A 12945-nucleotide genomic window follows, 5' to 3' on the forward strand; every position below is an offset into this window, starting at 1 on the left:
TTAATTGTTGAAAATTCAAAACGCAATTAGATTAAATTAAAGATTAGATTAAATAAAGATATTTTTAATACATATCCATACATATGGATCAGTAATCAGTGATCAATTTTGTCTGCTGAACGCTTGTGATAAATTTCAATGACGTAAAAGTAAAAAACAGTGCGCGCGCAATCTGAAAAAAAAATGTTGTTTCATAAAAATTAAAAATGGCTGAACAATTATAAAGAATTCCACCGAATTTATGGTTTTTTAAACTATTGTGATAGTAGAGCTGCAAAAACATCGATGGTAGGCCCCATCGATAGTTTTGAACGCGCAGGCAGACGAAAAAGTATAAATACGTGGCTACCCGGGGCTGGGCGAGCATTCAGTGTGTTTTCAGTGTGTAAAGTGAACCAAGTGAAATACTCGTAAAGCAAAATGTCTGGTCGTGGAAAAGGTGGCAAAGTGAAGGGAAAGGCAAAGTCCCGCTCGAACCGTGCCGGTCTTCAGTTCCCAGTGGGCCGTATTCACCGTCTGCTCCGCAAGGGCAACTATGCCGAGCGTGTTGGTGCCGGCGCTCCTGTTTACCTAGCTGCCGTGATGGAATATCTGGCCGCTGAGGTTCTCGAGTTGGCTGGCAATGCTGCCCGTGACAACAAGAAGACTAGGATTATCCCGCGTCATCTGCAGCTGGCCATCCGCAACGACGAGGAGTTGAACAAGCTGCTCTCCGGTGTCACCATTGCCCAGGGCGGAGTGCTGCCCAACATCCAGGCCGTTCTGTTGCCCAAGAAGACCGAGAAGAAGGCTTAATCGTTTTAAAAGCGGAGCTCATTTGTACATACAAACATATACCCAACCGTCCTTTTCAGGACGACCACGTTATTACCAAAGAATAGAAGATTTACATATACGAATATGATTTAATTTCAAAAATAAACTATAAAACTGCTTGAAATATAACATTGAGACTTAAATGAACTCAAATGGTACAAATGGTAGGTTCACAATACTATTCGGAAGCTAATGTTTGATTTGTTCGGCCGTCGGTCCAGTAGATTAGTGGTCGAAAGCTACAGGATCTAAATGTTCAATTCTTAGATTACATTGGCGACTCACTCGTATTTCTTCCTCAAAAGATGTAACGAGTTGCCGTTTACGCTTACACTTTTCCGTTGCAAGCAGTACAGTTTGTACAAAATACATTCATCCCATGTGCATGTGTAGTTTGATATTTCAGTGACCGATTGTTTTCCAGCGCATTTTAATATTATTGTATTATAAATATTATTGAAAATTTGTCTTCTCTCGAAATTTTAATGGTGGTCCTGAAAAGGACCGATTGCTGAATGAAGTACAAGCTGTACTAGTTTTTTAACCGCCGAAGCCGTACAGGGTGCGGCCTTGCCTCTTCAGGGCGTACACAACATCCATGGCTGTGACAGTCTTCCTCTTGGCGTGTTCGGTGTAGGTGACGGCATCACGGATAACGTTCTCCAAGAACACCTTCAGAACGCCACGTGTTTCCTCGTAAATGAGTCCAGAGATGCGCTTTACGCCGCCACGACGAGCCAAACGGCGGATAGCTGGCTTCGTGATACCCTGGATGTTATCACGCAGCACTTTGCGATGAAGCCTTTGCCTCCTTTACCGCGACCAGTCATTTTCACTCTTTTCTACTGTTAACACACTGCACGAAAGTCACTGAAGAACTAATTCCAAATTTTCGGCGTGCCCCTATATATACCTAAAACGCCAGAAACACGAGCGAGTCCGAACGATATCCACGTTTTGCTATATAAGTAGGTAGCAAATGCGGCGATCGTTTATTGTGTTTTGAAACGTGAAGTGAACGTGAACAGCAGTGAATTCGAAAATGGCCCGTACCAAGCAAACCGCTCGCAAATCGACTGGTGGCAAGGCGCCACGCAAACAACTGGCTACTAAGGCCGCTCGTAAGAGCGCCCCAGCCACCGGAGGCGTGAAGAAGCCCCATCGCTATCGCCCTGGAACTGTTGCCCTGCGTGAGATCCGTCGCTACCAGAAGAGTACCGAGCTGCTGATCCGCAAACTGCCTTTCCAGCGTCTGGTGCGTGAAATCGCTCAGGACTTCAAGACTGACCTGCGATTCCAGAGCTCGGCGGTGATGGCTCTGCAGGAAGCTAGCGAAGCCTATCTGGTTGGCCTCTTTGAAGATACTAACTTGTGCGCCATTCATGCCAAGCGTGTCACCATCATGCCCAAGGACATCCAGTTGGCCCGTCGCATTCGCGGCGAGCGAGCTTAAGTTGAGACGGCTTCAACTGGCTGCCAATGCTCCAGCATACTTTGTACAAATCGGTCCTTTTCAGGACCACAAATTACGTTCAATGAGATATTAATTTTAATTCAGCATGCTTCCACGTAGATAAAATTAAGAAATAGTCGGAAGTATGAAAGACATGGTCAATACTTTCAAACATCAGAAAAAAATCGAAAATCCATCAAATATATTCTTATTATAACCTAGTGAACATAATGAAACAAAATAAGATTAGAAAATTACAGATTTTATATTTTTTCTTAATCGCTAACTTCATGGCGACCTATGTCTATGAACCATTCAGTGGAGTATTTTTGTCTTGGGTAAATATAAAACAAGTTATAAAAGACAGCATTTTGTGTCATATCTTGACTTTAACTTTAATGTTTATCAACGAACGTGACAATATATGTTTAATTTCTTATTTTCAAATATGTTTTTAAAAACATTTCACTTGTGATTTCGGCAAACTTTTAAAATTAGTATGGTTTAATGGGACAAGAACGCTCAACGTTAAACAAAAGTAATAAATTGAAAACTTATTTAAAACAGTCTGAAAATAAAACATATACATTATTTAATGCATTATTTATTATATTTAATAAAAAAGATTTAAAATTACATATTTTATGTTTTTTTTTTAGGTTAAAATGAGTGCGACTTCTACGTACGCACACTCTAAAAATGAGTGTGGTTCAATGGGACAATAACGCTCAACATTGGACATAATTAAAAATTCGAAAAAATATTAAAAACAGTCTGAAAATAAAACATATACATTATTCAATGTAATATTTATTATATTATATAAAAAAAAGATTCAAAATTATATAATTTATGTTTTTTTTGTAAGAAAAATTGAGTGCGTGAAGCTGCACACTTTTAAAATGAGTGTGGTTTAATGGGACAAGAACGCTCAGCATTAGACATCAGTAAAAAATCGAAATATTATTAAAAACAGTCTGAAAATAACACATATACACTATTCAATGCTTTACTTATTATGTTAAATAAAAAAAAAGAATCAAAAATATGTATTTTATGTTTTTTTTTAAATGTAAAATTCAGTGCGGCCTCTACCTAATTCATATATGGGACGCAAAGTATCCGAATTTGGAAAAACTATTTATAAAATTGCCTGAAAAGCTAAATCCACTTAAACAAAGACAAAATTCATTTTATAAAATTGCAAATAAATGTAATGTTTCGAAAGATTAATATTTTTAACAGTCCGAAAACTATTATCGAATGTAGTCTGATAGACAACTTTGTACGTAGCCAAGGGACAACTTGAAACAAGAATTAAAATACCTAAATTAATGATAAGTGATTATATTTTTGGTTTTTCGTAAAGTAAAAGGTTCGAATTTTATTTTTTATTAACAAGATTCCAAGCATTTCAGAGATTTCATATTTTAAAATGGGTTTTTAAAAAAATTGTTCATGTTACGAATGTCAATGTTGAAGTTCATGCAGCAATAAAAAGTCACAAAAACAAGATACTTGCAATTCGAAAACGGTAATTGATTAATTCATCTTTTAAGGATGTATACCAATAAAAACATATTTTCTATTTAAAATCTTAAGCACTGAAAACAAGAAAATAAGTTTGCACTTCAAGCAAACATTAGCAGAGCAAATGACTGATGCCAGACCCACAGTTAAAGTGCTCTCCTCCTCGATTCTCATCCGAACGAAGGAGGTCGGTAACGAGCGCGCGCGCCATTTTCTAAACAAAAAAGTGTATTTCAGTGAATAAAAATGTCTGATTCTGCAGTTGCAACGTCCGCTTCCCCAGTGGCTGCCCCACCAGCGCCAGTTGAGAAGAAGGTGGCCGCCAAAAAGGCATCTGGATCCGCTGCTACAAAGGCAAAGAAGACCACTGCCCCGCCATCGCATCCGCCAACTCAGCAAATGGTAGACGCTTCCATCAAGAATTTGAAGGAGCGTGGCGGCTCATCGCTTCTGGCAATCAAGAAATATATCAGTGCCACTTATAAATGCGATGCCCAGAAGCTGGCTCCATTCATCAAGAAGTACTTGAAATCTGCCGTGGTCAATGGAAAGCTGATTCAAACAAAGGGAAAGGGTGCGTCTGGCTCATTTAAACTGTCGGCCTCCGCCAAGAAGGATCCCAAGCCAAAGGTTGCGTCTGCTGAGAAGAAAGTGAAAAGCAAGAAGGTAGCCGCCAAGAAGACCGGAGCCACCGCCAAGAAGGCTGCCACGGGAGCTGCCGACAAGAAGCCCAAGGCTAAGAAGGCTGTTGCCACCAAAAAGACCGCCGAGAAGAAGAAAACGGAGAAGACGAAGGCCAAGGATGCCAAGAAAACTGGAACCGTAAAGGCAAAGCCAGCAGCAACAAAGGCCAAGTCGACGGCAGCGAAGCCGAAGGCGGCCAAAGCACCAAAAGCCAAACCAGCGGCGTCTGCTAAACCCAAAAAGGCGGTGAAGAAAGCAGCTGCTCCTGCTACCGCTAAGAAGCCGAAAGCCAAGACTACGGCTGCTAAGAAGTAAATTGTGAAAAAGTACAGTACCTGGTACACGCTCGCAATCGCAATTTCAGATTTCGAAATCTGAAATTAGTTTAACAAGCCCTTTTCAGGGCTACAACTTTGGTTAACAAGAGAAAGGAACTTTCAATTGAAAACATATTGTACATTTAATGTATCCATTTATATTGTGGCACCTGGCCGCCAGTAGAAAGTATATCAGTATACCAGGTTCATAGAGGAGACATTGCACAATTTCTTTGTAAATAGATGTTAATGATTAAGTCCTTTAAAAAAATGGTGCACCAAATTGATCATTTTATATTTTATGGCAAATGGCAAATGGTTTATGGTATATTGAAAATTTAGTTTCTTTGGTAAAATATGTTGTGGCCCTGAAAAGGGCCGTTTTGGATCTTTCTCCGCATCCGCAGCAAGAGAAAATTACTTGGAGCTGGTGTACTTGGTGACAGCCTTGGTTCCCTCACTAACGGCGTGCTTGGCCAACTCTCCGGGCAGGAGCAGGCGAACAGCCGTTTGGATTTCCCGACTGGTGATGGTCGAGCGCTTGTTGTAGTGAGCCAGACGAGAGGCCTCGGCAGCAATGCGCTCGAAGATATCATTCACAAAGCTGTTCATGATGCTCATCGCCTTCGACGAAATGCCGGTGTCAGGATGGACCTGCTTCAGGACCTTGTAAATGTAGATGGCGTAGCTCTCCTTCCTCTTGCGCTTCTTCTTCTTGTCGGTCTTGGTGATGTTCTTCTGGGCCTTGCCAGCCTTCTTGGCTGCCTTTCCACTAGTTTTAGGCGGCATTATTCACTTCACTTATGATTTCACAAACACAATTCACTGATCATAGTGGTGCGAAGAGAGTGTTCAGCTTTATACTTTTTTTCGAGCAATGTTTTCAGGTCTATGGCACCCACCCCTAACTGAACGCGCAGGCAGACGAAAAAGTATAAATACGTGGCTACCCGGGGCTGGGCGAGCATTCAGTGTGTTTTCAGTGTGTAAAGTGAACCAAGTGAAATACTCGTAAAGCAAAATGTCTGGTCGTGGAAAAGGTGGCAAAGTGAAGGGAAAGGCAAAGTCCCGCTCGAACCGTGCCGGTCTTCAGTTCCCAGTGGGCCGTATTCACCGTCTGCTCCGCAAGGGCAACTATGCCGAGCGTGTTGGTGCCGGCGCTCCTGTTTACCTAGCTGCCGTGATGGAATATCTGGCCGCTGAGGTTCTCGAGTTGGCTGGCAATGCTGCCCGTGACAACAAGAAGACTAGGATTATCCCGCGTCATCTGCAGCTGGCCATCCGCAACGACGAGGAGTTGAACAAGCTGCTCTCCGGTGTCACCATTGCCCAGGGCGGAGTGCTGCCCAACATCCAGGCCGTTCTGTTGCCCAAGAAGACCGAGAAGAAGGCTTAATCGTTTTAAAAGCGGAGCTCATTTGTACATACAAACATATACCCAACCGTCCTTTTCAGGACGACCACGTTATTACCAAAGAATAGAAGATTTACATATACGAATATGATTTAATTTCAAAAATAAACTATAAAACTGCTTGAAATATAACATTGAGACTTAAATGAATTCAAATGGTACAAATGGTAGGTTCACAATACTATTCGAAAGCTAATCTTGGATTTGTTCGGCCGTCGGTCCAGTAGATTAGTGGTCGAAAGCTACAGGATCTAAATGTTCAATTCTTAGATTACATTGGCGACTCACTCGTATTTCTTCCTCAAAAGATGTAACGAGTTGCCGTTTACGCTTACACTTTTCCGTTGCAAGCAGTACAGTTTGTACAAAATACATTCATCCCATGTGCATGTGTAGTTTGATATTTCAGTGACCGATTGTTTTCCAGCGCATTTTAATATTATTGTATTATAAATATTATTGAAAATTTGTCTTCTCTCGAAATTTTAATGGTGGTCCTGAAAAGGACCGATTGCAGAATGAAGTACAAGCTGTACTAGTTTTTTAACCGCCGAAGCCGTACAGGGTGCGGCCTTGCCTCTTCAGGGCGTACACAACATCCATGGCTGTGACAGTCTTCCTCTTGGCGTGTTCGGTGTAGGTGACGGCATCACGGATAACGTTCTCCAAGAACACCTTCAGAACGCCACGTGTTTCCTCGTAAATGAGTCCAGAGATGCGCTTTACGCCGCCACGACGAGCCAAACGGCGGATAGCTGGCTTCGTGATACCCTGGATGTTATCACGCAGCACTTTGCGATGACGCTTGGCGCCTCCTTTTCCCAAGCCTTTGCCTCCTTTACCGCGACCAGTCATTTTCACTCTTTTCTACTGTTAACACGTTAACACACTGCACGAAAGTCACTGAAGAACTAATTCCAAATTTTCGGCGTGCCCCTATATATACCTAAAACGCCAGAAACACGAGCGAGTCCGAACGATATGTCCGCCTCGCTCTCCGCTCGACAAATGAGATGGCCTCTGCTTCTCTCTCTTTTCAACCCTCCACGTTTTGCTATATAAGTAGGTAGCAAATGCGGCGATCGTTTATTGTGTTTTGAAACGTGAAGTGAACGTGAACAGCAGTGAATTCGAAAATGGCCCGTACCAAGCAAACCGCTCGCAAATCGACTGGTGGCAAGGCGCCACGCAAACAACTGGCTACTAAGGCCGCTCGTAAGAGCGCCCCAGCCACCGGAGGCGTGAAGAAGCCCCATCGCTATCGCCCTGGAACTGTTGCCCTGCGTGAGATCCGTCGCTACCAGAAGAGTACCGAGCTGCTGATCCGCAAACTGCCTTTCCAGCGTCTGGTGCGTGAAATCGCTCAGGACTTCAAGACTGACCTGCGATTCCAGAGCTCGGCGGTGATGGCTCTGCAGGAAGCTAGCGAAGCCTATCTGGTTGGCCTCTTTGAAGATACTAACTTGTGCGCCATTCATGCCAAGCGTGTCACCATCATGCCCAAGGACATCCAGTTGGCCCGTCGCATTCGCGGCGAGCGAGCTTAAGTTGAGACGGCTTCAACTGGCTGCCAATGCTCCAGCATACTTTGTACAAATCGGTCCTTTTCAGGACCACAAATTACGTTCAATGAGATATTAATTTTAATTCAGCATGCTTCCACGTAGATAAAATTAAGAAATAGTCGGAAGTATGAAAGACATGGTCAATACTTTTAAACATCAGAAAAAAATCGAAAATCCATCAAATATATTCTTATTATAACCTAGTGAACATAATGAAACAAAATAAGATTAGAAAATTACAGATTTTATATTTTTTCTTAATCGCTAACTTCATGGCGACCTATGTCTATGAACCATTCAGTGGAGTATTTTTGTCTTGGGTAAATATAAAACAAGTTATAAAAGACAGCATTTTGTGTCATATCTTGATGTAAATGACTTTAACTTTAATGTTTATCAACGAACGTGACAATATATGTTTCATTTCTTATTTTCAAATATGTTTTTAAAAACATTTCACTTGTGATCTCGGCAAACTTTTAAAATTAGTATGGTTCAAAGGGACAAAAACGCTCAACATTAGACATAATTAAAAATTCGAAAAATTATTAAAAACAGTCTGAAAATAAAACATATACATTATTCAATGTATTATTTATTATATTATATAAAAAAAGATTCAAAATTATATAATTTATGTTTTTTTGTAAGAAAAATTGAGTGCGTGAAGCCGCACACTTTTAAAATGTGTGTGGTTTAATGGGACACGAACGCTCAGCATTAGACATCAGTAAAAAATCGAAATATTATTAAAAACAGTCTGAAAATAACACATATACACTATTCAATGCTTTACTTATTATGTTAAATAAAAAAAAGAATCAAAAATATGTATTTTATGTTTTTTTTTTAAATGTAAAATTCAGTGCGGCCTCTACCTAATTCATATATGGGACTCAAAGTATCCGAATTTGGAAAAACTATTTATAAAATTGCCTGAAAAGCTAAATCCACTTAAACAAAGACAAAAATCATTTTATAAAATTGCAAATAAATGTAATGTTTCGAAAGATTAATATTTTTAACAGTCCGAAAACTATTATCGAATGTAGTCTGATAGACAACTTTGTACGTAGCCAAGGGACAACTTGAAACAAGAATTAAAATACCTAAATTAATGATAAGTGATTATATTTTTGGTTTTTCGTAAAGTAAAAGGTTCGAATTTTATTTTTTATTAACAAGATTCCAAGCATTTCAGAGATTTCATATTTTAAAATGGGTTTTTAAAAAAATTGTTCATGTTACGAATGTCAATGTTGAAGTTCATGCAGCAATAAAAAGTCACAAAAACAAGATACTTACAATTCGAAAACGGTAATTGATTAATTCATCTTTTAAGGATGTATACCAATAAAAACATATTTTCTATTTAAAATCTTAAGCACTGAAAACAAGAAAATAAGTTTGCACTTCAAGCAAACATTAGCAGAGCAAATGACTGATGCCAGACCCACAGTTAAAGTGCTCTCCTCCTCGATTCTCATCCGAACGAAGGAGGTCGGTAACGAGCGCGCGCGCCATTTTCTAAACAAAAAAGTGTATTTCAGTGAATAAAAATGTCTGATTCTGCAGTTGCAACGTCCGCTTCCCCAGTGGCTGCCCCACCAGCGCCAGTTGAGAAGAAGGTGGCCGCCAAAAAGGCATCTGGATCCGCTGCTACAAAGGCAAAGAAGACCACTGCCCCGCCATCGCATCCGCCAACTCAGCAAATGGTAGACGCTTCCATCAAGAATTTGAAGGAGCGTGGCGGCTCATCGCTTCTGGCAATCAAGAAATATATCAGTGCCACTTATAAATGCGATGCCCAGAAGCTGGCTCCATTCATCAAGAAGTACTTGAAATCTGCCGTGGTCAATGGAAAGCTGATTCAAACAAAGGGAAAGGGTGCGTCTGGCTCATTTAAACTGTCGGCCTCCGCCAAGAAGGATCCCAAGCCAAAGGTTGCGTCTGCTGAGAAGAAAGTGAAAAGCAAGAAGGTAGCCGCCAAGAAGACCGGAGCCACCGCCAAGAAGGCTGCCACGGGAGCTGCCGACAAGAAGCCCAAGGCTAAGAAGGCTGTTGCCACCAAAAAGACCGCCGAGAAGAAGAAAACGGAGAAGACGAAGGCCAAGGATGCCAAGAAAACTGGAACCGTAAAGGCAAAGCCAGCAGCAACAAAGGCCAAGTCGACGGCAGCGAAGCCGAAGGCGGCCAAAGCACCAAAAGCCAAACCAGCGGCGTCTGCTAAACCCAAAAAGGCGGTGAAGAAAGCAGCTGCTCCTGCTACCGCTAAGAAGCCGAAAGCCAAGACTACGGCTGCTAAGAAGTAAATTGTGAAAAAGTACAGTACCTGGTACACGCTCGCAATCGCAATTTCAGATTTCGAAATCTGAAATTAGTTTAACAAGCCCTTTTCAGGGCTACAACTTTGGTTAACAAGAGAAAGGAACTTTCAATTGAAAACATATTGTACATTTAATGTATCCATTTATATTGTGGCACCTGGCCGCCAGTAGAAAGTATATCAGTATACCAGGTTCATAGAGGAGACATTGCACAATTTCTTTGTAAATAGATGTCAAGTCCTTTAAAAAAATGGTGCACCAAATTGATCATTTTATATTTTATGGCAAATGGCAAATGGTTTATGGTATATTGAAAATTTAGTTTCTTTGGTAAAATATGTTGTGGCCCTGAAAAGGGCCGTTTTGGATCTTTCTCCGCATCCGTAGCAAGAGAAAATTACTTGGAGCTGGTGTACTTGGTGACAGCCTTGGTTCCCTCACTAACGGCGTGCTTGGCCAACTCTCCGGGCAGGAGCAGGCGAACAGCCGTTTGGATTTCCCGACTGGTGATGGTCGAGCGCTTGTTGTAGTGAGCCAGACGAGAGGCCTCGGCAGCAATGCGCTCGAAGATATCATTCACAAAGCTGTTCATGATGCTCATCGCCTTCGACGAAATGCCGGTGTCAGGATGGACCTGCTTCAGGACCTTGTAAATGTAGATGGCGTAGCTCTCCTTCCTCTTGCGCTTCTTCTTCTTGTCGGTCTTGGTGATAGAGCTGCAAAAAAATCGATGGAACCATCGATAGTATCGATAGTTGGCCGCCGGTGACCGACTACGATATTTTTCAGACTATCACGATAGTTTAATTCTTTATAATTGTTCAGCCATTTTTAATTTTTATGAAAAAATATTTTTTTTTAGATTTCGCGCGCACTGTTTCTTACTTTTACGTCATTGAAATTTATCACAAGCGATCAGCAGACAAAATTGATCACTGATTACTGATCCATATGTATGGATATGTATTAAAAAGATATCAGTTTAATATAATCTAATTGCGATTTGAATTTTCAACAATTAAAATTTTTAAAGGATCCCAAATGTTTATGTATGAGCGATACTATCGCGATAGTGTCGAGGTTAATTCTGCAAACTATCAAAACTATCGATGGGGCCTGCCATCGATGTTTTTGCAGCTCTACTTGGTGATGTTCTTCTGGGCCTTGCCAGCCTTCTTGGCTGCCTTTCCACTAGTTTTAGGCGGCATTATTCACTTCACTTATGATTTCACAAACACAATTCACTGATCATAGTGGTGCGAAGAGAGTGTTCAGCTTTATACTTTTTTTCGAGCAATGTTTTCAGGTCTATGGCACCCACCCCTAACTGAACGCGCAGGCAGACGAAAAAGTATAAATACGTGGCTACCCGGGGCTGGGCGAGCATTCAGTGTGTTTTCAGTGTGTAAAGTGAACCAAGTGAAATACTCGTAAAGCAAAATGTCTGGTCGTGGAAAAGGTGGCAAAGTGAAGGGAAAGGCAAAGTCCCGCTCGAACCGTGCCGGTCTTCAGTTCCCAGTGGGCCGTATTCACCGTCTGCTCCGCAAGGGCAACTATGCCGAGCGTGTTGGTGCCGGCGCTCCTGTTTACCTAGCTGCCGTGATGGAATATCTGGCCGCTGAGGTTCTCGAGTTGGCTGGCAATGCTGCCCGTGACAACAAGAAGACTAGGATTATCCCGCGTCATCTGCAGCTGGCCATCCGCAACGACGAGGAGTTGAACAAGCTGCTCTCCGGTGTCACCATTGCCCAGGGCGGAGTGCTGCCCAACATCCAGGCCGTTCTGTTGCCCAAGAAGACCGAGAAGAAGGCTTAATCGTTTTAAAAGCGGAGCTCATTTGTACATACAAACATATACCCAACCGTCCTTTTCAGGACGACCACGTTATTACCAAAGAATAGAAGATTTACATATACGAATATGATTTAATTTCAAAAATAAACTATAAAACTGCTTGAAATATAACATTGAGACTTAAATGAATTCAAATGGTACAAATGGTAGGTTCACAATACTATTCGAAAGCTAATCTTGGATTTGTTCGGCCGTCGGTCCAGTAGATTAGTGGTCGAAAGCTACAGGATCTAAATGTTCAATTCTTAGATTACATTGGCGACTCACTCGTATTTCTTCCTCAAAAGATGTAACGAGTTGCCGTTTACGCTTACACTTTTCCGTTGCAAGCAGTACAGTTTGTACAAAATACATTCATCCCATGTGCATGTGTAGTTTGATATTTCAGTGACCGATTGTTTTCCAGCGCATTTTAATATTATTGTATTATAAATATTATTGAAAATTTGTCTTCTCTCGAAATTTTAATGGTGGTCCTGAAAAGGACCGATTGCTGAATGAAGTACAAGCTGTACTAGTTTTTTAACCGCCGAAGCCGTACAGGGTGCGGCCTTGCCTCTTCAGGGCGTACACAACATCCATGGCTGTGACAGTCTTCCTCTTGGCGTGTTCGGTGTAGGTGACGGCATCACGGATAACGTTCTCCAAGAACACCTTCAGAACGCCACGTGTTTCCTCGTAAATGAGTCCAGAGATGCGCTTTACGCCGCCACGACGAGCCAAACGGCGGATAGCTGGCTTCGTGATACCCTGGATGTTATCACGCAGCACTTTGCGATGACGCTTGGCGCCTCCTTTTCCCAAGCCTTTGCCTCCTTTACCGCGACCAGTCATTTTCACTCTTTTCTACTGTTAACACGTTAACACACTGCACGAAAGTCACTGAAGAACTAATTCCAAATTTTCGGCGTGCCCCTATATATACCTAAAACGCCAGAAACACGAGCGAGTCCGAACGATATGTCCGCCTCGCTCTCCGCTCGAC

At 41.8% G+C, this 12945-nt stretch overlaps 11 protein-coding genes across 11 annotated transcripts; 7 read left to right on the plus strand and 4 right to left on the minus strand.

Annotated features, from left to right (window-relative positions):
• Positions 1–420: 420 nt before the first annotated feature.
• On the plus strand, positions 421–801 carry LOC123002834 (histone H2A). The gene has a single exon (XM_044393470.2). It carries the CDS (start codon positions 421–423, stop codon positions 793–795), a length of 375 nt encoding a protein of 124 aa, XP_044249405.1. The 3' UTR covers positions 796–801.
• Positions 802–1858: 1057 nt separating this feature from the next.
• Positions 1859–2269, plus strand: LOC138911863 (histone H3). The gene has a single exon (XM_070211441.1). The coding sequence runs from the start codon at positions 1859–1861 to the stop codon at positions 2267–2269; it is 411 nt and encodes a 136-aa protein (XP_070067542.1).
• A 1776-nt stretch (positions 2270–4045) lies between these two features.
• On the plus strand, positions 4046–4798 carry LOC123002857 (histone H1-like). The gene has a single exon (XM_044393524.2). It carries the CDS (start codon positions 4046–4048, stop codon positions 4796–4798), a length of 753 nt encoding a protein of 250 aa, XP_044249459.1.
• A 419-nt stretch (positions 4799–5217) lies between these two features.
• On the minus strand, positions 5218–5589 carry LOC123002872 (histone H2B). The gene has a single exon (XM_044393544.2). The coding sequence runs from the start codon at positions 5587–5589 to the stop codon at positions 5218–5220; it is 372 nt and encodes a 123-aa protein (XP_044249479.1).
• A 232-nt stretch (positions 5590–5821) lies between these two features.
• LOC123002865 (histone H2A) lies at positions 5822–6202 on the plus strand. Its single transcript, XM_070211465.1, has one exon. It carries the CDS (start codon positions 5822–5824, stop codon positions 6194–6196), a length of 375 nt encoding a protein of 124 aa, XP_070067566.1. The 3' UTR covers positions 6197–6202.
• Positions 6203–6757: 555 nt separating this feature from the next.
• Positions 6758–7069, minus strand: LOC138911950 (histone H4). The gene has a single exon (XM_070211613.1). The coding sequence runs from the start codon at positions 7067–7069 to the stop codon at positions 6758–6760; it is 312 nt and encodes a 103-aa protein (XP_070067714.1).
• Positions 7070–7350: 281 nt separating this feature from the next.
• LOC138911860 (histone H3) lies at positions 7351–7761 on the plus strand. The gene has a single exon (XM_070211438.1). It carries the CDS (start codon positions 7351–7353, stop codon positions 7759–7761), a length of 411 nt encoding a protein of 136 aa, XP_070067539.1.
• A 1577-nt stretch (positions 7762–9338) lies between these two features.
• LOC138911909 (histone H1-like) lies at positions 9339–10091 on the plus strand. The gene has a single exon (XM_070211530.1). It carries the CDS (start codon positions 9339–9341, stop codon positions 10089–10091), a length of 753 nt encoding a protein of 250 aa, XP_070067631.1.
• Positions 10092–10503: 412 nt separating this feature from the next.
• Positions 10504–11314, minus strand: LOC138914840 (histone H2B-like). The gene is made up of 2 exons (XM_070219535.1): positions 11250–11314; positions 10504–10822 (listed from the first exon to the last, which is right to left on the minus strand). The coding sequence occupies exons 1-2, from the start codon at positions 11312–11314 to the stop codon at positions 10504–10506; spliced, it is 384 nt and encodes a 127-aa protein (XP_070075636.1).
• Positions 11315–11546: 232 nt separating this feature from the next.
• Positions 11547–11927, plus strand: LOC138911809 (histone H2A). Its single transcript, XM_044393473.2, has one exon. It carries the CDS (start codon positions 11547–11549, stop codon positions 11919–11921), a length of 375 nt encoding a protein of 124 aa, XP_044249408.1. The 3' UTR covers positions 11922–11927.
• Positions 11928–12482: 555 nt separating this feature from the next.
• On the minus strand, positions 12483–12794 carry LOC138911948 (histone H4). The gene has a single exon (XM_070211611.1). It carries the CDS (start codon positions 12792–12794, stop codon positions 12483–12485), a length of 312 nt encoding a protein of 103 aa, XP_070067712.1.
• Between the last annotated feature and the right edge of the window lie 151 nt (positions 12795–12945).

This window comes from Drosophila takahashii, chromosome 2L (genome assembly GCF_030179915.1).
Source record: "Drosophila takahashii strain IR98-3 E-12201 chromosome 2L, DtakHiC1v2, whole genome shotgun sequence".
Taxonomy (NCBI): Eukaryota; Metazoa; Arthropoda; class Insecta; order Diptera; family Drosophilidae; genus Drosophila; species Drosophila takahashii.

What these genes read in the sequence shown, in the direction of transcription:
- LOC123002834 (XM_044393470.2), top strand. Translation starts at nt 421, where the DNA reads ATGTCTGGTCGTGGAAAAGGTGGCAAAGTGAAGGGAAAGGCAAAGTCC.
- LOC138911863 (XM_070211441.1), top strand. Translation starts at nt 1,859, where the DNA reads ATGGCCCGTACCAAGCAAACCGCTCGCAAATCGACTGGTGGCAAGGCG.
- LOC123002857 (XM_044393524.2), top strand. Translation starts at nt 4,046, where the DNA reads ATGTCTGATTCTGCAGTTGCAACGTCCGCTTCCCCAGTGGCTGCCCCA.
- LOC123002872 (XM_044393544.2), bottom strand. Translation starts at nt 5,589, where the DNA reads ATGCCGCCTAAAACTAGTGGAAAGGCAGCCAAGAAGGCTGGCAAGGCC.
- LOC123002865 (XM_070211465.1), top strand. Translation starts at nt 5,822, where the DNA reads ATGTCTGGTCGTGGAAAAGGTGGCAAAGTGAAGGGAAAGGCAAAGTCC.
- LOC138911950 (XM_070211613.1), bottom strand. Translation starts at nt 7,069, where the DNA reads ATGACTGGTCGCGGTAAAGGAGGCAAAGGCTTGGGAAAAGGAGGCGCC.
- LOC138911860 (XM_070211438.1), top strand. Translation starts at nt 7,351, where the DNA reads ATGGCCCGTACCAAGCAAACCGCTCGCAAATCGACTGGTGGCAAGGCG.
- LOC138911909 (XM_070211530.1), top strand. Translation starts at nt 9,339, where the DNA reads ATGTCTGATTCTGCAGTTGCAACGTCCGCTTCCCCAGTGGCTGCCCCA.
- LOC138914840 (XM_070219535.1), bottom strand. Translation starts at nt 11,314, where the DNA reads ATGCCGCCTAAAACTAGTGGAAAGGCAGCCAAGAAGGCTGGCAAGGCC. An exon ending in GCCCAGAAGAACATCACCAA is followed by an intron (nt 10,823 to 11,249) that starts GTAGAGCTGCAA and finishes ATTTTTTTGCAG; the next exon opens with CTCTATCACCAAGACCGACA.
- LOC138911809 (XM_044393473.2), top strand. Translation starts at nt 11,547, where the DNA reads ATGTCTGGTCGTGGAAAAGGTGGCAAAGTGAAGGGAAAGGCAAAGTCC.
- LOC138911948 (XM_070211611.1), bottom strand. Translation starts at nt 12,794, where the DNA reads ATGACTGGTCGCGGTAAAGGAGGCAAAGGCTTGGGAAAAGGAGGCGCC.